This window comes from Saccostrea echinata, unplaced genomic scaffold (genome assembly GCF_033153115.1).
Source record: "Saccostrea echinata isolate AGI-Se365-2 ecotype Australia unplaced genomic scaffold, CSIRO_AGI_Sech_v1 ptg000047l, whole genome shotgun sequence".
Taxonomy (NCBI): domain Eukaryota; kingdom Metazoa; phylum Mollusca; class Bivalvia; order Ostreida; family Ostreidae; genus Saccostrea; species Saccostrea echinata.
Window position 1 is genome coordinate 16203115 of NW_026889796.1, and position 26531 is coordinate 16229645.

The 26531-nt window shown below is 33.9% G+C and overlaps 2 protein-coding genes and 1 long non-coding RNA gene across 6 annotated transcripts; 2 read left to right on the plus strand and 1 right to left on the minus strand.

Annotated features, from left to right (window-relative positions):
• Nucleotides 1-2765: 2765 nt before the first annotated feature.
• On the minus strand, nucleotides 2766-24663 carry LOC133203019 (nucleotide exchange factor SIL1-like). 3 transcript variants are annotated; one of them, XM_061338875.1, is made up of 9 exons: nucleotides 24458-24663; nucleotides 21800-22112; nucleotides 21406-21495; nucleotides 19912-20028; nucleotides 18925-19022; nucleotides 9025-9213; nucleotides 4079-4200; nucleotides 3623-3958; nucleotides 2766-3312 (listed from the first exon to the last, which is right to left on the minus strand). In XM_061338875.1, exons 2-9 carry the CDS (start codon nucleotides 22056-22058, stop codon nucleotides 3018-3020), a joined length of 1506 nt encoding a protein of 501 aa, XP_061194859.1. In that variant the 5' UTR covers nucleotides 22059-22112; nucleotides 24458-24663; the 3' UTR covers nucleotides 2766-3017. The 3 variants fall into 3 exon arrangements, with proteins under 3 accessions (XP_061194859.1, XP_061194858.1, XP_061194860.1); XM_061338874.1 differs by having other exon boundaries at nucleotides 24309-24663; XM_061338876.1 differs by lacking the exon at nucleotides 24458-24663 and adding an exon at nucleotides 24146-24263.
• LOC133203016 (tripartite motif-containing protein 2-like) lies at nucleotides 9009-14585 on the plus strand. Of its 2 annotated transcripts, XR_009723322.1 has the most exons (3): nucleotides 9009-9126; nucleotides 10315-12847; nucleotides 14063-14578. XR_009723322.1 is itself a non-coding variant. In XM_061338869.1 (2 exons), exon 2 carries the CDS (start codon nucleotides 10330-10332, stop codon nucleotides 11989-11991), a length of 1662 nt encoding a protein of 553 aa, XP_061194853.1. In that variant the 5' UTR covers nucleotides 9009-9126; nucleotides 10315-10329; the 3' UTR covers nucleotides 11992-14585. The 2 variants fall into 2 exon arrangements, 1 of the variants encoding a protein (XP_061194853.1); XM_061338869.1 differs by having other exon boundaries at nucleotides 10315-14585.
• Nucleotides 24488-25608, plus strand: LOC133203026 (uncharacterized). The gene is made up of 3 exons (XR_009723325.1): nucleotides 24488-24804; nucleotides 25093-25156; nucleotides 25256-25608. It is a non-coding gene; the product is annotated as an uncharacterized LOC133203026 (long non-coding RNA).
• The last annotated feature ends 923 nt before the right edge of the window (nucleotides 25609-26531 follow it).

Consider the following 26531-nt stretch of genomic DNA (forward strand, 5'->3'; position numbering starts at 1 on the left):
GCAGTTTGACTCATTCAAAGGTCCTTAGATGTAGCAAAAGATTCTTATTTGTACACCCTGCTCTTCCTCACGAATCCAATAAATCCCTGAAAAAGAGGCGCATGGGTCACACTGCTCACTTGAGCCACTTTGACCCTGCTGTTATTCAAATGATTTCCAAAGTTTTTTTCCCTCTCTATTCCCAAGAAAAAAATTGACCATATCATGACCCTATCCTAGCCCTAAGGTTTTATCTAAACTTTAATTCACAAAACATGGGAAAGTTTTAATATCAATATAATAAATATGACCTTGCTACTCTGGAGTAGCTGCAGAATTGTAGCTCTCTGGTTGAGAAAATTCGTACAGACAAATCAGAGAACTTCAGATCCAATGAAATATGGAGGACAAACTCAAAAAGTCCTTTGAAACAATACAAATCGGGAGCAGAGCAAACATAGACCTTTAAAAGCATCAGAGGTGGGGTCAAGTGCCATGGAGGAGTAATTATAAGCACCCCCTGTCGAACGGTCACACCTGCTATGCTCATTGTCATGATCGGGCAAACGGAAAAATCCATAGACAATTCAGTGTGTAAATAATGGCCTAACAATTAGTATGAAAAACGACAGACAGCATTCGACTTAATGATAGATTGTATTTGCTGACAAGGTCTTTGTATCTACCATAGACTTTGCGGAATGTTGACTTCAAACGAGACTGTTGATATCCTTGTTTCATCAACTAATTTGCCTCGTTTTACGTTGAGTATCTTGCACATCGAATCAACTGGGAGACATAAAATCCATATTAAGGTGATAAAGATATATTGCTACATAAGTAAGGGAAGTTGACGATAGAAAATTTGAAGTCATCACGTTAATCATAAAGTTTTCTTGTTAGGTTACCATTAACGTCTTTTTCTAGTAAAATATCCAAATATGGAACATATGTCAGGCTCTGTAGTATCTTTTATTTCAAGTTCACTGGAATATATCAAATTCGACATATGAATGGAAGAACTATTGTTAATTGATAATATATCGTCGATATATTTAGATGTCGAGTTGAAGGCCACAGCAAATGTTTTCTTCTTTTCATCAAGAATTTTTCAAAAAATAAATTCTGCTTCATGTGAATATAAAAATAAATCTGCTTATAAAGGGGCGCAATAAGTACCCATGAGAATTCCGACAGATTGCTGGAAGACTCTCAAAAAAAAAAAAAAAAAAATTTGTCATTTGGTATTTCTTGCATTATGTTCGTTCCTCCGCTTAAAGCTGAACACGACTCCTAAATAGGCATAAGGCATTTTCGATATTACTATCTAAGATATCAGCACCAAGGTATACTCTTCGCATTCGTTACACCTGACTGCTTTATTGTCACGGGTATCGGCGTGGAATGGCGACCCGTGTTCGTGCTGGTTATCTTGCATTATCTTTGTTTACATTTTATTGCAGTTACTGACGTGTATTTGTGTTTGTTTGTATACTGCACTGACCTGTGCAACTGTTGTAAATCTCTTTGGTATCTTACTCTCCTGCATTAGAAGAAGCACACAGTTATTTTTGTCGCTACCAAGTGCTGTATAGCATACGTCCGTCTACACCGGTGACAACTGATTACACTGAACAGTGACCAAGTGAGCGGCTGTATTTTTTGGGGCCCTCAGATATAGCGATAGTCCAACCGAATGAATATGGCGGACAGAATCTTTTTACGAAGCGTGTTCAGCTCTGTTAAAGCAGTATATCCGTTAATGAACCATACATTTTACCCCTAATCTTGATACTTTTATTTACCTTTTAACCGTCCCAAACAGCATGACCGCAACATGGATGTCGAAATGCGATTTTTTTTAAAAACTGAATACCTAGGCAACATAGGGCTGTTAAGGACCAATTTAACCCCTGTGGTTCCCCATTCAATATACAGATTGTACATGTTTTATTCCTAAAAACTTCAAATATCTCAAGGGACTAGAATAAGAAACTGTTACATGTGGACAGAATACACATTTTACAAGCAGCTCCATATTAAGGAGGCTGGGGGGTCAACAAATTAACCACCAGATTTAACTTAATTTTTTAGATATGATATCTTAAGCTGTCAACTATCATTTGGCAAAGAAAAATTTCAAAAATTTTAGTTTTAAAATTTGATTATTTTCTACATCTTCATATGGAGCTCTTCTTCTAAAGGAGATCAATATAGTCTAAAAATGGCCACAACCCCCCAGCCTCTTTAAGGAAAATTGCCAAACGTTTTAACCCCCCCCCCCTTTTCAGAAAAATGTCTTCTGCCACCTAGACTACACATGTATATGATGAAGTGATGTGTTTGTTGCGTTACAAATAGAGTTTATTATTTTATTTTGTGAGGTGTTTAAAAAATAATCAACGTTACTCAGTGAACACGACGGTATGAATAGCAATTGGTCTACTGGCATATCCCATGGTGTGCACTACTTAAATAAACGTTCATTACATGTTAGGTATAGATTTATAGAGGGAAGTGACAGTCAGAACATAGGCAACATATTTCAATAAATGGAATATACGGTGTTTTCACTTGATCATATCGAAGACAGGAACCCCCCTCCATTATTTAAGAATTCATGCCAGCTTTAATGCATGTTTAACCATATTATATGATACATTTACATGTAATAACGAAGACATCTGCATGCTTTGTTAAAGAGGTAAAGAACGCTTTCATTTACAAGCCTTATAGCTGACCATATTTTAAGAGCTCTAGTTAAGAAAAATAACAGAAGTCTGCAATAAAATCGTAGGAACTAAAATTCCTCTCTCATTTTTCATCTTTTCATTTTCAATAACAACCACATATTTCAACATCATTTTTCTTTATCATCAACAAACCACCGCATCGGTTATATTAGTCACTTTTACAGCTTTACCCCTGTTAATTTAAGTTCCACACCGCTTGGCCTTCATCCTAACTATGTGCAAGTATCAAACTGAGCACCTGTCAAGACCTGGTACGTTCATTCAAGTCTCTCTGTTTAATTCTGGTCAGAGTTCGTCCTTCATCATCAAAAAATGAAATAATTTATTTGCAATTTCAGACCAATCTTTGTAAAATTCTAATTCAGTGTCTTGATGGTAAAGATGTATTAAGTTATCGCGGAGAAATTTGACTTTTCCAGCATGATCTTTGAAATTCCGCAAACACGAGTCCTTTAATTTAAGGGCAGCTTTCAGAATAATCTCCACGTTGCTCTCAAACTCTCGCGGTGGAATATTATCTAGGAGATCACAAACTATTCCACAGAATCCATTTTGAATGAGATGATCCTGCAGAGGAAACCTATAGAGAAGAAGAAACGAACTGTAAAATTTCTGTGAAAACATTCTTCTAAGCAAGGGAAAAAAATACCAAATGATAAATTAGATAATTCGTATGGATAATTTGAATAAGGGTTCCAAAATTCAAAATTGGCAACAATATTCAAACTAAAATAACTACGTGTTTGTTATCAAATTAACTGTAATTAATATTCATTTCATGACCAACATTAAACTCCAGATAACTAGGTTCACAAACATCTAGCATGTTATCAGATCACTGTTCACGTTTTCTGCTATAAAATTGTCAAACACATTCTCTTTTTACTCACTCATCATACTGTTTTAACATCTCCTTGGAAGAATGATCTCTGTTGTCCTTGGTTACTGATTCGTGCTCTTCCATTAAATCAACAACCAGGGACAGCGCCCTCTCGGTAAGTTTCATCACATCTTCTGTGGGTCCCTGCTCTGAAAACAACTTCGCCAGGACGCTGAACCCACCTAGTTTGCCGAACTTCATTTGAGCGTACGGAAAGTTACGAACCATTGCTGACAGTGCAAATAAGAGTTTCCTCTTCACGGAGACTTCCGCTTCCGTTGAAAGTGCACGCACAAAGTGCTGGAGAAGACCAGCCTCAATACAGTATATTTTTACTTTAGGGTTACTGAAAGCGAAAGAGGAGATTTTTTGAACACTTAAACTTTGAATCATTTTAAATACAATCTTTTAAATGCAGATTGTTGTAGATTCGGCGCTGACAGCAGCAGATACGTTTTAATCTTACTTTTGGAGAGATGATGCCAAGAGTGACGCCGAGATGGACCTCACATTCGCATCGGAGTCATTCAAACTCTTTATTACCATTTTCATACCACCAATGTCACAAAATAGGATAGCATTGTCAATCTAAAAAAAAAGTTCAAATAAATACTAAAATGATATAAGTAAAATCAAAATTTAATATCAATACTGTTTGACAAATAAATACTAAAATGATATAAGTAAAATTAAAATTTTATATCAATACTGTTTGGCTACCTATTTATCTTCAATCACCAGCATGGGTTTATTGTACAGCTCGGAATTGTTATATTGTTGAGATTTCTAGTCTCTCGCTGAGATTAATGGGATATTCCTGCATTTATTCTATATTTCATCGATGTATTGCTACACCCTTAGTCAAACCGAAGACGTACTAGTATAACATAGGTAGTGACTATTTCTTCGACACGCGCCCGACATTAATAAAAGTCACGGGTCTTTCGGATATGACCTTAAAAAACGAAGATCCCGTCTCACGGTACACGTTGGCACAATAAAGAACCTTTACTGCTCAATGGTCCTGAGTACTATAAGCCTTAGGACCATTGAGCAGTAAAGTAAAGGTAGAGAGTACTATAGGCCTTATAGGTACTTTGTCTCAGTCAGAGTTAATCTGTATTTCAAAGGACAAAGATATAATTCTAGTAAGAAATATTGAGGCGATGGACTTTTTTTAAAATTTCATTCAAGTATATCAACTCGATGAAATGTTAAACATTTTACAGACTTTGGAGAATTTAATTTTTCATGTTCTTATAGGCCCTCCGTAGCTACCAAGAACTAATCAAAGTGTAAACACAGACAAGGAAGAAAGAAAAAGGTGGGGAGTGACATTGGGTGTACAGAGAAAATGAGGAGATATACAGGTTTCACGGATGATTGCCATGTAAGAAAATCATACATTATTTTATTCTTTTAAAAATCTAATGAATGTGAGAAAAAAAGAGTTCACTCGAATCTTGTTTACAACACCTATGGGCTGTATAACGACGCAGATCAATGAAGGACACATTTTAATTTTTCCCTTTCTTTCTGTAACTAGTCTGGTACATGACACCCTTCACATTATGAAGACAGAGAATATAGCAATCAGGGCTGTACAACACACGGGAATTTATTAAAATCTAAAATATACATACACTTATTTCAGTAAATATATGTAAATAGGTAACTAAGACTTTGTTGTAAATTAATCGTTCATCTTTTGTTCCGATATTCACCTATTTCATTGCAGATATTATCATATCTGTTACGCAACAGGTATTAGGTATATATGGAGACTCATAAGGGAAATCAATCAGGTTAAGACACAATATTACTCTCTATTTCTATATCAGTTCTGAATATTTTAAGTAGCAAATTTATACAACAGTATGCATATTTTAATGCTCAACAAGTAAAAGTTATTTCACAAAGAAAAAAGTTAAATTCTATCAAATCAATTTTCACATGCTCATGACATAGGTCGTTCAATGTAAGTATATGCATGGATACTGCATATGTATTTAGCGTTATATTTGCTACGTATATTTGTTGTTTTCGTGCATTAGAACATAATAAAATATCACTTCTATGAAAATATCTGTAACACCCCCCTTCCCTTAAAAAAAGAAATAGGATGATCAGAAATCAACAAAATAATTATTCTAGTCTTACAGAAGATCTATTTACTTGCCTGTTCTTGCCCCATTTGTCACTATAACTATATAAACTTAACAAAACAGTAGTACTTGTGCACTATTAGTTTAACCATCTTATTCCATCTCACACTGACCTCTTTTGGTCTTTGAAAAAAACATTTGAAGTACAAAGATAAAGTATGTTTGTTTTATTTTTATTTATCTGTTATTTTCAAGTCTATCTGACCATTAAAAACTGTAAAACTACTTTTTGTTTTATATAGTATGAATTCTTGCACAAATCTCTTATTCAATATATTAGAGTGATTTATTATCATAGGTGAATAGCAAAGGGGAATAACTTCTCTCAGTTGAATACATATAGATAAAGTACTGTCCAGCACCAGAATGCTTGACGAAGTCATCTACAATTTAACAAATCTGGTAAAATTACCCTTGTTTATTACATCTTTGTACTCTATTTGCCTCCTAGATGCCCAGAAGCAGAACAGATTTTCAAAGAAATAATGCATTTTTATTAATATACATTCAATACAGTCTCCCTCACACATGAATCCCTGGCAAAGGGGCCATAAAATGCACAATATTGGAAGAAACACCCTTGCTCATCATAACTCTGCATTTAGATTGTTTGCTTAAAACCCAGGAGCAGAGAAAAAGATTTTTAAAGATATAATGCATTTTTACTAAACAATCAACACAACCCTGTCCTCAAACAAGAATCCTTGACCCAGGGGCCATAAAATGCAGAAATTTGGAAAAAGCATCCTTGCTTATCATAACCATGCACTTATTTTATATGCTAAATACATGTACTCAGGAGCAGAGATGATTTTCAAAGAATTAATGCATTTTCACTATATCATTAATAGAGCCCCATCCTAACACCAGAATCCCTGATCCAGGAGCTATGAAATTCACAAATTTAGAAGAGGCACCTTTGCTCGTCATAACTATACTCTTAGGCCGTTTTTAAAAATTGTTTGTTTGCCCTCTCCTGACCGAGTGGCTAAACATAGCCCAACTCAAAAATTTTTCAACCACCAGGAAATGATATATTTTGTAAAATTTTATTTCAATATATTTTGAAAAATATCAATGATATTGAAATTTTCTGAGGAAAAAAATTTTTCCAACCTACCTACCAATCCAATTTTTTCTTACCTTTGGTTGGGAGAAGGCAAACAAACATTATTTTAAAGATGGCCTTAATTTGTTTCTTAAAACCTAGGAGCAGAGAAGAAGATTTTCACAGATATAATGAATTTTCATTAAATAATCAATAGTGCCCCATCCTGGCACCGACCCAGGGGCTATAAATTTCATAATTTTGGATGAGGAATGTTTGCTTATCATGATTATGCAATGATTTTGTCTGCTAAATATCTAGAAGCAGAGAAAAAGATATTTATAAAATCCATGCATGTTCACCATCTGATCTATAAATGCCTTGCCCTAACACCAGAACCAGTGATCCAAGGGGCCATGAAATTCAAAGTTTTGGAAGAGGCACCCTTGCTTATAATAAATATGCACTTGGTTTATTTGCTTAATACCCAGGAGCAGAGAAAAGGATCATCAAATAATGCTATTTCACTATACACATTTAATCAACAGAGCCCCAACCTAACACCAGAACCCTAGACCATGGGCCCATGAAATGCAAAATTTTGGAAGAGGCATTCTTGCTCATCATAACTTTGCACTCAGTTTGTTTGCTTAATACCAAGGAGCAGAGAAAAAGATTTTTAAAGAAATAATGCATTCTGAATATATAATGAATAGAGCTCCCCCCTTTGCACTCAGTTTGTTTGCTTAATACCAAGGATCAGAGAAAAAGATTTTTAAAGAAATAATGCATTCTGAATATATAATGAATAGAGCTCCCCCCTACATTACCAGAGTTCCTGACCCAAAGTCCATGAATTTTCAAAGATTTTAAAGAGGCACCCTTGCTCATTATAACCCTGCACTTAGTTTATCTGCTAAATACCCAGAGGCAAAGAAGATTTTTCAAATAATCAAATGCACTTTCACTTTATACTGTAAAACACAATTATAGTGAACACACTTTAATGAACTGATGCTTACAGTGAAGTGAGTTTCATTCCCCTTGATTTTAAAAGCATATTGTAAACTGAAGGGATATAATGAATTAAGCCCATAATGAAACATAATTGTACATCCCTGGCACTTCACTATAAGGGTCTTTTACTGTATTCAATATAGCCCCACCGTAACACCAGCACCCTGATCAGGGATCAATTCACAATTTTAGAAGAGGCTCCCTTGCTCATCATTACTATGCACTTAGTTTGTTTACTTAAAAGCCAGGGGCAGAGAGGATTTTCAAAGAAGAAAGGATGCATTTTCACAATCTAATCAATAGCTTCCCCCACCATCAGAACCCCTGACCTAGGGGCCACAAATTTCACAATTTTGGAAGAGCCCATTGCTCGACACAACTATGCAACTTATTTATCTGCTAAAAATACAGGGGGAGAGGAAAAGATTTTAAAAGATTTTATGTATTTTACTACATGATCATTAGAGCTCTGCACAACTCCAGAACCCCTGACCCTTGGGCCATTAATTTCACAATTTTGGTAAGAGAACTTATTGCTAATTACAATCACGGCAACAATTCGACTTCTTGATGTCCAGGAGTAAAGAAGAAGATTTTTTAAGCTTGCATTATTTTGATAGTTTAAGCACCACCCCTCAGGCCCTGGGAGACCAAAAATTCATAATTTTTGTTCCCCTTCACTTATAGATGCTATATGCCAAAATTGAGTGACAGAAGTTGTGGATGACCTTCATAGAAAACCACAAATCAAAATGGAGCAAAAATAGATTTGTTTAAAAAAAACAAAATTCATTTATTGGAAAATCCACAGATAAATTGCTTTTATATAATAAAATTTTACTTTAGCTCCAAACTACATGCTGACTTGTTAAAATCAATGCATTCTATTACATACTTGAAACAAATCCCGTGTGACAGAAAAAAGAAATGACCCTGCTAACCCAACCCATCTACATGTATGTTGGTCCTGTCTGACTGCTATATTACATATGTCACAGTCAGACCAGTTTGTAGCAAGTTTGATGTAACATAATACAAAATTAAATCAACTAAAAATATTTGCTATTGTGGTGCAATTGGACAATAGATCATAACATGAATTGCAATCTACTGAAAAAATGACTTGATTTTAAGAACAAATACTTATATACAGATATATTTGTTTGTATGTAGATACAGCACCTGATGCATGTAGTCCAGTAAGTTTTCCATGATATCAATCCGCTCTGTGTTGTCAATAGAAGTGGAGTTCAACATACTGGTCAGCTCGAGGATTGTCTCACGGTCAGTTTTGATGTCCATTTCTAAACTCTCTAGATCCTTTTTAAGCTGGTCGTAACTCTTGTACTTCTGTTTCACTTCCTCCATCCTCTAAAAATTTTAAAATACAGTAAAACATGATTATAGCAAATATGCTTATAATAGATTGACATTTGCAGTGAAGTGATTTTCATTTACTGTAGTTTATTAACGTGTTGTGAACTGAATGGATATAATAAATTACATTCATAACCAACCATAACTGTTAGTCCCTGGCACTTCCCTATAAGCATGTTTAACTGTAAAAATGATCCTCATCACACAATTTGACTAACATATTTTTTTAGCTGGCTTGCAAAAATGTACTTGTATTTGTATGGAACAGAAAACTATTGATGGTTTAATACCAAATTAAAATTTGTAATGAAGTACTTGTTAATGAATAATAATGAATAACATTTAAGAGATTATATGCAATAAAACACCCAACAAATCTTATTACTGAAGCACACAAGTGGTCTTCAACATTATAGGGCAAATCACAGTTCATTCTTGTTGGAATAGTAAAATCTATAGCTACAGTATGTCCATAGGATATTAATGCCCAAGTTGTTAATTTATTTTGCATGAAAAGAAATGTACTTTTTTTGTCTCTGAGTCAGCAGAAAAATACCATGGAACAAGAAACATGTTCATATTTTTTCCATAGATGAAACAGACCATCAGTACAATTGTTGCCTTTTGTAGCATGATATAGTGTTGATTCATCCTATCAACACATCTAACAAATCATTTTCTCTAAATGCAGTTAATTTATAGATCAGCAGATCTTGTAAAATCATATAGAGTTTTCTTCTCAGAGATTTTTTTCAATGTAAGTGCTAATATTTGGGATTACAAGTACATTTAAACTTTCTTTTAAAAAAAAAAAGCTCTTTAAGATACCATAATTAAAACAGTTTGAAAGCTCACCTGTAACTAAGGGTAACTTTATTATGTGAAGTCATGGTCAAATGGAGGAACAAGGTCAGAAAATAAAACATCAAAGGTAAAACATTTTTATAAAACATTTTTAGTGTGTTTATAAAACACTCTAATACAACTGTAACCTACATGTAAATTGTTCAGCTGTTCTTGCAGAGTACCATATACAAATAACATTTATCCTGAAACTCATGCAAGATTAGAAACTCCATATCCTTTGTATTTTAGGACCAAGCATTGAACATGGAAAAAGAAGGACAGCAGTGTGTTATAAAATGTGACCTGTGTAACGCTACTGAAAATGTAGATAGCTTTTGTAAGAACTGCAGAGAGACCTTATGTGACCGCTGCTGTGAAATCCATTCCAAGAGCGTAGCCTCTAGAGATCACGAGATTATATCACGTGTACAAGCTTCTGCTTATGGCATCGTGGACGACATGAAATGTCCTTCCCATGGTGGTAAGCATTGCGAAATGTACTGTGTCACATGTGATTCAGTAGTCTGCACAAGATGCGTTACAGACAACCATCGTGGACATGAGTTTGATGAACTCAAAGAACTTTTCAGGAGAAAACCAAAAGAATTTGAAAACTTAGTTAAGATTTTCAATCAGAAAATTACACCAAAATATCTTAAAGAGTGTGAAATTCTAGAAGGAAGGCTGTCACAGATTGACACAAATCAAGTGTCCATGGAATCCGAGATTCACTTTCAAGCTGAAGAATTCAAGAAAGGAATAGAAACGTTAGAAGAAAGACTTAAAAGAATGTTGCAGGGTGTGATCAGTAATGAAAAAGCACCAGTAAAAAAATTACTGGTGTCAAGAAAAGCACAGTATGCTCAGCTGCAAAAAGCCATAAACAAAATGCAATCAATATTTGAAAATCAACACATGACGAATCTTCCTTTACTCCTTACAAAGATAAGACAAACATTAGAAGCAACAGTTATGCAAGAGGGGGTGAGTGTTTCTACTGAAATGGCTTCATTTGAAAAGGGTGAAATTTCCTTGGAGAAACTAGAGACTTTCTTTGGGCATTTTTGTATAAGTGCAACAGAGGATTTGAGAAAAAGAACATTACCTCCAGTAAAGATATCCATATCCATTGAAAAAGTAATTGAAATGTCCAACTTTAAAGTCAGGGTATCTGATGTCTCTTCTGTTACTATAGTTAGTGAAAAAGAGTTACTCATCAGTGGAAACAAATTTGGCTACCAGATTACAAAAGAAAAGGGACAATTTCAAATGGAAGTTTTTGAAAAACATGGACTCCAGCCACCTGTAGCAGTGCTGTCCAATGGACTTCTATTGGCCAGAGATGAGCAAAGTCCAAATAGAATAGTGCAAATCTTATCAAACCATGTCAGGAAGCCCTACCTGGAAGTAGAATTTGTAGAGGTGACAGGAATTCATGTAACAAGGAGGAGTGAAATTCTAATCTCAGTGACTCAAGTGGAAGACTCTTGTGGAGAAGTTTTAAAATATAACAGAGTTGGGGAGATGGTGTTGCGCATTTATGAGAAATGTTCTGGAGAGGCGTTGTTTGCTAAACCGACATCCCTTACAGAAAACCTTAATGGTGATATCTGGGTCGTAGATGCAGAGACTAACTCTATCGAAATCATGGATAAGTATGGACTTTACAGATTTTCCTATAAAAATAGTGACATCCTGAAAAACTTTAAACCTCATACACTAACTAATGATTCTAATGGAAACATTTTGATATCAGACACCGGAAATGGAAATATTCATGTAGTGGACCGTGATGGCCGGGCATTAAGGTATCTGGACACCACCAGCCTTGGGATCAGACCCAGTGGTATAGCAGTGGAGGGTCCTGGACAGATCTGGACAGTAGACAGCCTTAAGAAAAACTGTTACCTTCTAAATTACTTTTGATCTGTGGTTTATTTCTGAAATTCAAGTTTTATTATCCCTCTACTATCATTACTTTATACTAAATGATTGAGTACAATACTACTATCTGTTTCCCTGAAAATACACTATTCCCCCATCTGAAAACTACTCCCTGTAAAATCATTGCTAATCCATGGGACTACTCTTTTTTTTTATTAATCAAAATGCTGGGTAGGTAGAGCATTCCAATTATCATATCTCTGGGGCCTAAATAAAAATTTGTTTGCAGTTGCCTACCGACCCACTCAAAATGCACCCGGACCAAACTTTTTTTCAGCCATTTTTAAGAACTTTTTTTTTTTGAAAATTTTTTATTTTTCAGGATATTGAAAGCTTTTTCATTTTCTATTTTTTTATTTTTGTTTTTACCAGTAAGTGGATTATTATAAATGGAGGTTATTTACGTAAGTAACCCTACCAAAATTTCCATGGCTTGTTATCAAACAAAAACCCTAAAACTAAAATCTATTTAAAAAGGAACATCCCTACCTACCTACTCTAAAAATCATAGGTCGGCAACTGCAAACAAAGAATTTTTTAAGCTTTGCCTGGCAAAATGTAATTAGCAGACATTGGAGTCACTTTAACATTAACTGTTGAAACTAAATTTATTGAATATCTGTAATAAGAAGTTATTATTAGTCCCCACCAGTGACACTGGAAGGGACTAAGGGTTTCCTCATCATCTGTCTGTCTGTTTGTCTGTCCCACTTAGTTTTCCACACTTTTTTTTCTAAACTCTTACTTATATTCAGCTGATTTTTAGCATGCAAAGGCAAGGACAAACAATATTATCCAAAATATATGCTTCATGTACCTTACACTTAAATTATATCATGTGACATAAGGATGTATTCGTTATAACAAAAGATTTGACCTATAGGAGAGAACAATTTTCCGGAAAAAGTCACATTTAAAAATCAATGTTCTTTAGTTGTTTTCTATCATATATTTGTCTAAATTTTTCAAATTTGCATTTTGAACCTAATTTTTTTTTATTTGCAACTTTGAAATTAACCTCCAAAGTTGCTCAAAACAGTATTTTGTTCGTTAAAGCACTAATTTTTGCGTGAATTTTGGCATAGAAGTCCTTCAAGGCAGGCCTGCCCCTAAATTAAATTGTGAAATTTTGATAGATTTTGATCTAAAGAATGATTTAAAACAAGATTTTTTAGGGGCACCCCTGCCTTAGGGTCGAAATTTGTAAAAAACCTACAAAAATGTGAAAACCTATTTCTATCATACTGGATTATATTTATGACGAATATTTTCATAGTCAGTATAGCTCAGAGAGATAGATCACAGACTCTCACCATGGACATTTTTAGTGTCCTGATTTGAATCCACCTGTTGGAACACTTTTATTTTTTCAAAATTTTTCACCTGTATAAACACGAATTTAACTTTTTTTATCAGGCTTTTGCATTTTATTTCGGTTTTCTTCCTTAAATGTATGTTTGCTGTTGATATAAAAGACATTTATGGAAATGCAGATTATAAATTCTCTTTAACTTAACGCAATCAACCGGAACTATACCTCAGTGTAAGCACACTTTGTTCGAGGACACGAATCATACACTTTGTGTTACTCGATACTGCAGGTGTCATCAAAAATTGCTGTGTTTGTCTTTCAAGAGCATCTCTGGGTAATAGTACTGTTTTGCCATTGGGAGAGATACTGTGCTATGCAGAGTAGATGCAGTTCATTCCTCGGGAAAATTGTGTGCATTGGCGACATGTTATGTCAAAAATGCAGGAGGAAGGTTTACAGATTAGAAAAGAACGTGGTAAGGTCAGTTAATGTTTTATGCCCCGTTGCCATTACCCAGGCATCAAGTAAGGACCCTCATACAAAGGATGTATCTGTAAAATTATACCGATGTAGGGTCATTTGAAGACACAGTTGACTAGAACTAAAATGATACATGAGAAACAAATGCAAGAAACTACATGCATGTGGCCTAAAGTCAGGGACTGGAATGGATATCGATAAGCTTTTTCTAAAGACTGAAACCAATATCGGCCCTATAGGTCAACGCCTATATTAACCTAGAAGTGATCCTTTGAAGTATTTATTAAGTTGTGATGTTATAAATCATGTGGTGAATTGTAAAATTCAACAGGTCACATTGTGGACATAATTAGCTAGATATACATGTACAATAAACAGAGCAAATGTAAGAAGAATGTGGGGGGTTTTTTTTCCTTTTTTTTTTTTAAATATGTGTGCATGTTTATCTGTTTATCTCCTTTTGTCAGAAATTTATGTAAACAAATATACAGTTACATTACATGGAGAACACCAGTCTAACATGCTCTGACTATGTATTACAAGTATTAAAGTCAGTAAAAAAAGTGGACCTCCTCATTATCATATGGAAATTGAAGAAACTGAAATGACCGCTACCTTTGAAAACAACTTTTTAGATAAGAACTTTTAATAAATGTAATAATGTAAAGTTGCAGTTAAGATATTGACCATTCCTGCAATTGAAAGAAGATGCTTGTTTTTGAAATCCTTTACAGACAAACAGACAGATGGATGGGCACCTAATCATCTACTATCTTTTCTGATCTTTGACAAGCACAGTTAAAAAAAAAAAAAATTTTATACCCCAGTATCGAAGATTTGGGGGTATATAGTTTTTGCCCTGTCCATCCATCTGTCTGTCTGTCTGTTTGTCTGCAAAAACTTTAACATTGCCCATAACTTTTGATTGGTTGGAGCTATGGCTTTCATATTTCACATGTGTATTCCTTGTGACAAGACCTTTCTTTGGGTACCACCATATTTGACCTTTTGACCTTGACCTTGGAGTTTGACCTAGTTTTACAAAATTTTACTCAACTTTAACCTTGGCCATAACTTTTGAACAGTTGGAGCTAGGGCTTTCATACTTCACATGTGTAATCCTTGTGACAAGACCTTCCTTTGGATACCAACAACTTTGACCCTTTGACCTTGACCTTGGAGTTTGACCTACTTTTGAAAAACTTTAACATTGGCCATAACTTTTGAACAATTGGTGCTAGGGCTTTCATACTTTACATATGTAATCCTTGTGACAAGTCCTTCCTTTGGATACCAACAACTTTGACCCTTTGACCTTGACATTTGACCTACTTTTGAAGAACTTTAACCTTGGCCATAACTTTTGAAAAATTGGTGCTAGGACTTTCATACTTCACATGTGTTATCCTTGTGACAAGTCCTTCCTTTGGATACCAACAACTTTGACCCTTTGACCTTGGAGTTTGACCTACTTTTGAAAAACTTTAACCTTGGCCGTAACTTGTGAACCGTTGGAGCTAGGGCTTTCATACTTCACATATGTAATCCTTGTGACAAGACCTTCCTTTGGATACCAACTTGACCCTTTGACCTTGGAGTTTGACCTACTTTTGGAAAACTTTGACCTTGGTCATAACTTTTGAATGATTGGTGCTTCAGCTTTCATATTTCACCAGTATATTTCTTGTGAGAAGGCCTTTCCTTAGGCACCATTATTTTTTACCATTTGACCTTGACCTTGATGTTCGACTTACTTTTGAAAAACTTTAACCTTTTCCATATCTATTCAATAGTTGCTGCTAGGGCTCTCATATTTCACAGCTATATTCCTAGAGACAAGACCTTACTTTGGGCACCAACATATTTGATTTGTATTTGAGAAAGTTTAACCTTTGCTATAAGTTGCCATACGGGGGCATCAGTGTTTCACAAACACATCTTGTTTTCATCAGTATCCACATCAAAATTGGCAAAACAATCAATTTTCTATTAAAACCGATCACCTGTCCAATGATTTTCTTTTTAATCTTAAACAATACAATCTATGCATTTTCTGAAGAAACAAGATGTGTTTGTGAAACATTGATGCCCCTGTATGGCACCTCAAGGCCAAGATTAAATTTCTTCAAATCTAGGTCAAACTCCAGAGTCAACAGGTCAAAAATGTTGGTACCCAAAGAAAGGTCTTGTCAGAAGGTCTACACATGTGAAATATGAAAACCCTAGCACCAACTATTCAGAAAATATGGCCAAGGTTAAAGTTTCAGAAGTAGGTCATATGCCAAGGTCATGAGGTCAAAAATATTGGTACCAAAAGGAAAGGTCTTGTCACAAGGAATACATAAGTGAAATATTAAAGCCCTAGAGACAAACATTCAAAAGTTATAAGGAAGGTTAAAGATTTTACTAATGTAGGTCAAACTCAAAGGTCAAGGAGGTCAAAAATGTTGGTACCCAAAGAAAGGTCTTGTCACAAGGAATATGCATGTGACATACGAAATCCCTAGCACAAACTGTTCAAAAGTTAAGGCCAAGGTTAAAGTTTTTCAAAAGTAGGTCAAACTCCAATGTCAAAGTTAAATGGTCAAAATTGTTGGTATGTAAACAAAGGTCAGGTCAAATGAAATACACGTGAAATATAAAAGCCCTAGCACCAACTTTCAAAAGTTACGGCCAAGGTTAAAGTTTGGTAAGGTTTAGCAAAAGTAGGTCAAATTCTGAGGTCAAAGTCAAGAGGAAAAAAGTACTGGTATTCACAGAAGGTCTTGTCACAAGTATTACACGTGAAATATGGAAGCCCTAGCATCAACCATTCAATAGTTATGGGCAAGGTTAAAGTTTTTGTGGACAAACGACTGACTGTTGTATGTGAATGAAAAAAACCTCTTAAAATGTTTCCCTATGAATTCTACCAATATTAAACAACCACCTGTCTAACATGACCAGTGATGCACATTTTCACAACTATTTTGAGTGATTTTGTGCAATTTAAAGACTGTATATTTCCAATTCCTACTATTGATTTCGATAGAGCAGGTCTAATTTTTTCCCCCGAACATCTACATTTTAATATCATCAGTAATTATATAATATATATACTGGATTTTTTAAGGTTTTGTCAAAGGTCAAGATGTCTAAAAATTTATTTTTACAATAGCTCCAAAACTATGTGAGGTATAAAGTTAAAACTTTTACAGTTTATAAATATATCATTGATTAACAGATAGAAAGTATCACTTGAAAACAAATGTTTAAAAAAAAATATTTTTAGAGGAAAAAAATTTGCACATTTAAAAAAAAAATGCACCTGCTTAAATCTGTACTTTTAGTGAAAACCACCATTGCAGAAATAATATATGTTTATCAATGAAGGGCAAGTTAGACGTGAATGGTCTCTTAAAGGCTGTTATTGAAAGCATGACATGTACATGTATAAAGACAAGACCCCTATAAAATCCCCCATTTGCAATGTACTTTCGGTTTCAAATCTTAACATTTGGACAAAATAAACAGGGAAAACAACTTTCAAGAGGTCATCGAAGTCCAACTTGCCCTTCATTGATAAACATATATTATTTCTGCAATGATGCTTTTCACTAAAAGTACAGAATTAAGCAGGTGCATTTTACAAAAATATATGCATTTTTTAAAAAGAATTTTTCTCGATAAATACTTTTTTAAAGTAATTGTTATCAAATGATACTTTCTATCTGTTAATCAATGATTTATTTATAAACTGTAAAAGTTTTAACTTTATAAACCACATAGTTTTGGAGCTATTGTAAAAATAAATTTTTGGACATGTTGACCTTTGACAAAACCTTAAGTCAATTAAACAGCAATACAACATAAGTACAATTACATACAATTTGATTTTTATCGAATTAATGTTAATTCAGTAAATAAACATTCACGTCTTCTTCTGTCCAATGCTAGGGTGCCATTTTGATAAAAGACATTTGTAGTTGAATTCAATTAATATTCTGATTCGTAAACAGTGCATTGTCATTGATTTTGTGTTATGGAGGTCCAATGAATAACATTACGAGTCAAATTGTTTGTTTTTTTGTTATATTACTATTAGATTACAAGTATCTAAACCTTAAGCCTAAGAAAAAAATGTTTGTTTACTATTAAATGCTGATAAAAAATAGGGTCTGTGGGTAGGATTTTATTTTTTGATATTTTTTTTCACATGATAAAAGGCATATATATATACTAACTTTGAAAGCCATTTTTTAAAGATAGTTTGAAGCTCTCTTCTTCCAGCAGAGCCATAAAATATTTTTTTATAATCTACCTGAAAGCTTTGAAAAAATGACCTTGTGACCTATAAACTATTATGTTTGAAGGAAACATGCAATTTCTAGATTTTATGACAAAAAAAATATTTGGGTCTGTGCATAGAATAAAGGGTTGCTTGGATAACTGTAAATATTTTTTTTCTTGGCCTTATGTTTATTAAAGTGGGCCGTGTCATAGTCATGTTACACTTCGTTTACATAAACACACCCTAACTAGCACCTATTATGGGGGGGTTAATTGTAATGAAGTGATTGAAATAAATGGTGACGACGAACAGGCACTTATAGTAATACTTGTCATGAAAGAAATACCATTTATTTAATTAGGTAAAGTTTTTCATCATAAACAATTCTGTTTGTCACCAAATGCAGTTTTATTTTTAAATACAGTGTGGATCAAGTAAAGTAATGAATCGTAAAACAATTTTCTATTATGAAAATTCTTTAAATCAAATTTATGTCGTAAAATCTCTCGTAAAATTTTCAGATACCCAATAAAAGCCAAAAATCAGAATGACTTGCATGGATCAAGGGCACAATTTACAATGCTGAATGTACTCCAAAATATACAATGTATGACCAATTTACAGTTGAACAATACTTAAAGTCAAATATAAACAGAATATGATATAAAATAATTCAAAATGCATGAACATGTTTCCATGATTGTATATTATTTGTTGAATAAATATTATGCCTTTGAACACTGCAGAAAATAAGTAACCTGTATTAAAAGAGCACCTGTCATATGTGACCTTTTTTCTTCCTTTCTCCATTGGATGGTCTTTTAATACAGGTTTGACAGATTAAAATTTGTACCTCAGTATCTTCATCATCTATCTTGTTGACTTTGAATTCTTTCAGGGCTTTCTTCAGATCCTCAGGTGTAAAGTAATCTTTGTCTGTGTTGACAATCCCTACAATAAAGTCCTCTTGTAACAAGCTGTCAGTCTACTTCTGTAGGTCACATGTTTGTCCAAAGCTTTTACCATCAAAATTCAGTTCATTCTTCTTCATTTGTGGAAATAACAAATAAATTTACTTTTCTTTTCTCTGACTCGGCAGGGCTCAACATTAAGGTATGAATGACCGACTCAGACTAGTAAAAATTTGGTTTGGTCTGGTTTATTTTGTCTCAAGGTAGCCCAACTGATTGTGTTAAAATAACTCAAAGTTCAAATGAAGCAAAACTATTATTTAAGGATTTCTGAACATGCTAAACAGTTGATTCAATCAGGTCAATGAAAATTAAGATAATAATGAAAAGATTTATTTTGGTTAAACAGTTGATTCAATCAGGTCAATGAAAATTAAGATAATCATGAAAAGATTTATTTTGGTAAAAGTTCACACATTTTATTGTACTATAATATGGTAGTTACCAATTGAGAGATATTTAATATGTTCAGTACTAGTTACCAACTGAGAGACATTTATGTTCAGTATCATTATATATTTCACCAATTTTGCTGCAATTTTGATTTTCTTGTTGAGCTTAAATTCTACTAAGAGTTGTTCTTCCTGCTAGGTCAATGTTTTAATTTAAATAGACCTAGAACTAAATTTAGTTGAATTACAATATATCTCTCTTCTTGAATTCAATAAAAAAGTTACTTGATAATATGAAATTTTTCGAACCTCAAAAAATGACAAACTTAGGACATCCATCAAATTGTTAACATTGATGATGCTAGCATTCAATAATTTAAGTAATAATTAATTAATAAATTAAGGAAAAGAAAAACAGTTCTAATGCAACAGTGAGACAACTCCTGCTCTGAACTGAAAGTTCCTATAATTATTTACCTTGTTTTCCATCCTTGGCCCAGTACTTGAGTCCACTATCTCCATCCATTAGCTTGGCCTCTCTTTGACCAGTCTGCATGTTCAATCTTACATGCAGCCCTTTTGGAATGGCTTGACCTTTTCAAAACAGTGTGTGTTTTCATTAAATATACATTTAAATGTGTAAGCTTCTTGTGCTTACTTCTTGAAAATTGTAGATTTTTTAATGGCAAAAAACATTAGTAATCAAAGATTTTGAGATTATCTTCACCAAACTTACCTAGAAGTACCAAAAATTTTAACCTGGTCACATATCTTAAAAAAGTAGGTCAGATCCAGCATCTGAAGCAGGTTTGGTACTTTGCATCTCTAGATGCATCATCCATGCAAGTTTAGTCACTATTGGCTTATAGTAATTTGAAATGGACCTGCTCCAAAATACTTTACTCTGGTCACCCATCTGCAAAATGTTGGTCAGATCCAGCAACCAAAGCAAGTCTCTTAGTATACATGTGCGTGTATCCCTACCACACATGCATCAACCTTAAAAGCTTTGTCCAGGTCATCTTCGCCAGCCAAGGGTTTCTGATACGCTACTCTCCTCATATGCCCTTGGCATACGGTGTTAAAAGAGTTGGGATTTTTTTCTCGAGTTGTGATTGGAGTTGATCGACATCGTTCGACCAATCAGCAATTGTTTTTTGTAAATGACGACATTTGCGTTCGGGATATATCTTGACTCTTTAATATCGGTAATGTAAAATGCAAGTAAACAATGATCCGTAAGATAACATGTCATTCTATGAATAGCTATATGGTGTCATCCAATATCTAAAGCTATACGTGCAAAATATGTGATTAAGAATCTATACTGAAGATGTAGATTTGCATTTTTACATGTTTAAATAACAAACTAACATAACTCAATACCTTCTTGTTAATTATTCTTTAAAAACAATTTTTTTAAATACGCTTTTTATTTCTGTCGATGACGCAATCTGCGCGTACCTGGTAAGAATCATGATCATGTGACAAAAACAATCCCGTCTTTTGTCAGCACCGTATGCCAAGGGTTTATGAGGAGAGTAGCGTATCAGAAACCCTTGGCTAGCGAAGATGTGTCCAGGTAAGTTAGGTCTATAATTACTTGAGAATAGACTTGTTCTTAAAATTTTAACCCATATGCCAATACCAACACTGACACTAACACCTATAGCATAGCTTAAGTTCACCTCAACTTTGTCAAGGTGAGCTAAAAATCAATTGGTAGCTACATGTTGTAAATTGCAAGTACAGTCTAAATGATCAAAAGATTTATTTTTTTCATGTTGAAAGGCATAAAAAGTGAAGTTTCATTCTGTATGTCACAATCATAAATGATGTTGATCAAAAAATGACATAAAAATTATAAAAGAACTATTGTGTGTAGCAAGCCATGTGACTGGCTGCTATTTTCAGGGGCAAAAGGGGGGGGGGAGGGGGGGGGGATTCAACCCTGGACATACACCATTTTACCTGGCTTTAGCTCCTGCCATTCCTTTGTTGGGTAGAAAACATCCATGTTACTAAAATCTGGTGTATTTTCATCCTCTGTAGTGACTGTAGCTAAAATAGATAAATGTAATCCATAAGACATGTTCACCTCTACAAGAGCACAGTACCAAATGTTACATGATCGATTGGAGAAAAAGCAGGAAGTAACCCACATCCTCTGAACTTTAGACAGACACTCACACCATTTAAGCTACACATATCTTGCCTGGGATACAAACCTGCCTGATCACCAAACATCCATGATATCTTGCCTGGGATACAAACCTGCCTGATCACCAAACATCCATGATATCTTGCCTGCCGGGATACAAACCTGCCTGATCACCAAACATCCATGATATTTATGCAAACTTACCATCCTCTTCATCTTCAGAATCAGGAACAACTGTAAGAGCACTGGTTCTGTGAGTCACGGATCCAGGTTCACTAGGTTCTGTAGCAGGACCTACAGGTTTCATACGTTTTGGAAGGTCTGCAGGAGTTGATCCACCATTTGTCTGTTGTTTCTTGTTTGAAGCCTTTTCACTTTTAACCATCATATTATAACAGCTTATAGTAAAAAGAATCAAGCTAACACATGTTACAAGTCGAACACCAATCAATAATCTTGACATCTCACATAAAATAATTTCTGTTCTGTTTCCACTGAAAGTGTTGTTATGTTCCCACTACAAAAATGAAATTAAAAAAATATATTATATTAGCAATGCCAGACCAAAATTTAAAAGTATGCTTGTAGAGTTTTCTGCAATTGTATTTTGTAGTTTAATGATAAAACATTGCTTTTCTTAAAAAAAATTAATAAAATATTCTATTATGGGTGTTTGTTAGACACATTCTTAGGGTAACCCCCTCGGCAGTAAAAGAAGCATTTTTCCCGTTTATCAAAGAAAGTTGTCCCAGCTTTGAAACTTGAAAAATATTTGATTTCTGGCAATTTTTTTTTCATTAATGTGTTTTTATACATTCCTTCCTATAAAATAAGGCAGTAACCACTTACCAAATATTAATTTAAGAATGTCCTTTGAAAATGAGCAATGTGACCCGTTTTCAATGTTACAATCAACGAAAATTGAAAGAAAACTTGTATTACAACAAAGTTAATTTATATATATTAAGTAAAATATTGAAATGCCATCCATATTTCATTCATTAAAAAAAGTTATAATTATTGATGTGGGAAGTAAATGAAATTCATGCATATTATATTGTATTTATATTACTAATTTATGTACAATATACACTGTATTCAATTTGCATAAATTTCATTTACTACTGACATCAATAATTGTACATGTAACATGTTTTTATAAATGATAAATGGATGGAATTTCAATATTTTAATTATTTACAAGTCATCTATAAATATTCTTCCAATTTTCAGTGATTGTGACATTGAAAACAGGTCACTATTAATATTACTAGTATATATATTTCCGGTCAGGGTATAAAACAGGATTTTCAACTTGAATTCAAATTAACAAAGTAGGAAAAAAAATCATACTGAAGAACCATCACCATCAAAATTGGTTTTAAAAAATCCATTCTTCTTGAATGGTAAAAGCAAAACATACAAAGGGGAACAGTATATTTATAAATGCGTAACATTCAAACATTTTTATTAAATTTATTTATTTAATAATAAATATATAAAGTCATGTGTTGCATATTTTTTATAAGTTCGGATAAATAAAATTAAAGAAATCTTAATATGTGTTTTATTAAATTGTATAAAGACAGAATTTTTCTGTAATGTAAATTTAAATCAATACCGCTTTTCAACAGATATCAAGAATTTAACACAATAACCGATTTATTTCACTACCGACGCTACATTTAATAACAGACATTTAACTATAAAATGTGAGGACATTCAAGTTAAAAAGCGATGAAAATTGTTATTTGAACGTTATTTATATGTTTATTCACCAATCAAGGGCCCTCAGGGGGCATATACAATTATTTCAGAATGATTACATATAAATAATATTTATATCTACACTCAATCTCGTACAAGTACTTTTTTTTAGTTCAGATACGCCATGCATAGCTTTAAAAATTCTAATTTTGACTCTTCAAGTTCGCAATATATGTCTACAAAATCTTCTTTAGAATTTAAAAGAAATATGTACCTCGTAGACTGACTTCGAGTCAGTGCTCGTGTTTGTCATCACGTTGTTTACAGGTCGAATTTCCCTAAACAAGTCACTTCCGGTTTGAGGGTACCTGAATATTTCACAGTGTTTTTAATATATTACGGCCAATAATGACATTAAAAAGGGTGCCAATTATATTTAGAGGTATTTGTTGATTAACTCAAATGTGTTGAAGCACTGTAATAAATTGTTAAGATAGTAAAAATGCAAATCCAAGATTTTCAACGACGATAATTACCATACTATTGTGAGATTTTCCCCGGTTTTTTGTCATTACATAAAGGTAAAGGTCACTACTCTAAAATTACCAACCAAAGAAATCAGCAGAATCTACAGGGAACAAGTCAAAAGCCGTAATTCAAGGGTAGTATTCGTTGGGACACTTTCCCGCGAAATCCCAACTTTCATGTTGCGCAGCGCCACCTATCCTTCCGACAATGCTAATTATATTATTTGAACATTCGTAAATCAACACATTCCACTTTCCAGTTTTAACCATGTGAATACGTCACAAAAGAGAAAATTCGAGAAAGCTTTCCATTTACTGAACACTTGATGAAATAAGAGTTATTGGATGCCTGCTTCGCAAAATTCCTTTAACATTTTATCCTTTCTCACGTACTGAAGTAGAATTAGAGTGTTATCATAGAAAACATCTTCGAACATTTATTGTCTCCACATTTAAGTTCGTGGTGTCAGCAGACATACCTACTGTCGTGGCAAGCACTTTGCTCTGTTTATCGGCATTGCAGGACTCAAATTAGGAAAGGGTCATTCAATTAAGCAAAATCATTGATTACAACTTATTTTACACCTGGCGTCTTGTTATTCATACACGTCAGTGTGTTTAGGCAAACCTTTAAACTAGTCTGGTTCCCAGTCCCTGTTTTGCTACGTGTATTGCTTTGACAAGGATGACCAAGGAACCAGGCTAACCTCTCAAAGACTCGTCTTTTTCCGTAACCAAACAAATTAAAATTATTTGAGGCTACGGAAATGGCCGAGTTGTTACGTAGTAGTTACAATATTGAACCCGAAGGTTGTAATTTAGCCTGGTTTCCTGGCTCAGCCTAGTGTCCGCGGAGTACATGACGCATCACTCGGATCACCTCGGACGATTCCATCTAGTTAGATGTAGGGTACCGAAATCTGCCGAGGTTTGACGAATGATGACGCATGAGAAGAACAGGGAACCAGGCTAGAGGTAATTCTAATATCTGAGCCGGTGTTGGACGTGGTTTGGCTTTAGAAAAGGTCTGATTTGTATAAAGAAAGGTCCCCTTTATAATAAAGACTCCAAGAGGCGGATCCAGCACTGGCGCACCGGGCGTGCTTTTACATGTACATTCTATAATTTATTTTACACATCTATTAAAGAATATTACAAAGTTTGGTAAAAAAAAAAAAAAAAAAAAAAAAAAAAAAACTAATCAAACAAACAAACAAAAAAGGTACCTATCTACACGATTTCTTTTTCTGGTGATTGTTTTAGGTAATGATAGGTTGGGGAAATAAATTCTCAACAAGGAGGAAGTCCATTCCAATGCAGTTTTCAGGTTTTTTTTATTATTATTTGTTGTATAATCGATTCCAAAAGATATTAATTAATATCACAAACTAAAATATGCATGCATGTACATCTTATTTTATCACAGGCAGCTCTCGACAGCCCCCCCCCCCCATCCTGGACACCAATAGGACTTTGCCTTGGACCCGTGGAACTACACCTTCCCGTTCTGAAATGTCTGGACCCTCCACTGCAGGAAGCAGAAAAATGTTAATTTTTTCAGTAGAAGAAATCATGATCGGATAGCTTTCCAGAAAAGGTCACAAAGTTCATGGCCGTAGGAACATGGAGGATACTTTAAAATCATAATTACTATATGCTTGTGCCCCTTCAATAATAACATTTGATGACTTTTTTTGGCTTGTCAAGGAATTTTTGGTAGTGCCCCCCCCCCCAACTGAAAATGTTTTGTTGTGCCCCCAACTGAAATTGCTTCCTACGGGCGGTAAACACTTCTTTGAAAATACTAATATTCAAAATAAACAAATTTTATTGAATTTCATTTTTTTAATGTAAATAAAATATTATTAAAGTTACATAATGAGTCAAAATCAAGTGTTTCTATTAAGATCATTGTATCACAAAACAAAATATTTATGTGAAATATGAATAAAGCAAAGTTTGGACAACTCAACTGCACTGTAAAGCAAGAAAAGAACTGCAAAATGTAAGTGCCGGAAAAACAAAGGTTGTATCTACCGCTTAGTTGTTATCGTCGATGTCAACAATGTCTAGGTCACGCGACTTTTATTTTTAGCGTGAAACTTGTAAACAACATTGAAATGGAGCAATCAGAAGTGAGGAATAAGTTCTGATCATCTTTATTGAAGATTGTATCTAAATCCTCGGTCATCCGATATTTATATCTATGGAATTGACACCATGGTAAATTCTTCAACTTTTCTGCGCGTGCGTACAATAAAGAGGAAGAAGTAAAGCAATTTTTTGTGTTGGGACATACAAAAATTATTTTTACTTTGAAGTGGATTTTTTAGATTCTGAAACCTTAATTTTCTGAAACCTAATATCAAGATTGAACAAAATTTGCATGTGTCATGCAAAAATTCTACTTTTGTCAGTTTCCCCCTTTTTCTGTCACGGTGTCTCTTTAAGTAAAAAGAGAAATCAGAATCACAATAGGGGAAAATAAAACAAAGACAAGAGACATAAAAGGAAAAAAGAGTCAGTCGAGGAGGAAAAACAAGAAAAATCAGAGACAACTATGGAAAATTAAAAGCCAAGAAGCCGAGAAGGGAATATTAAAGTAAAGAAACAAAAATCATAGTAAGAGGAAGAAAAATCAGTGACAATGAAATATGATATATTAACGAACAGTAATCGAGCTCAAAAGTACGATGGCCGAC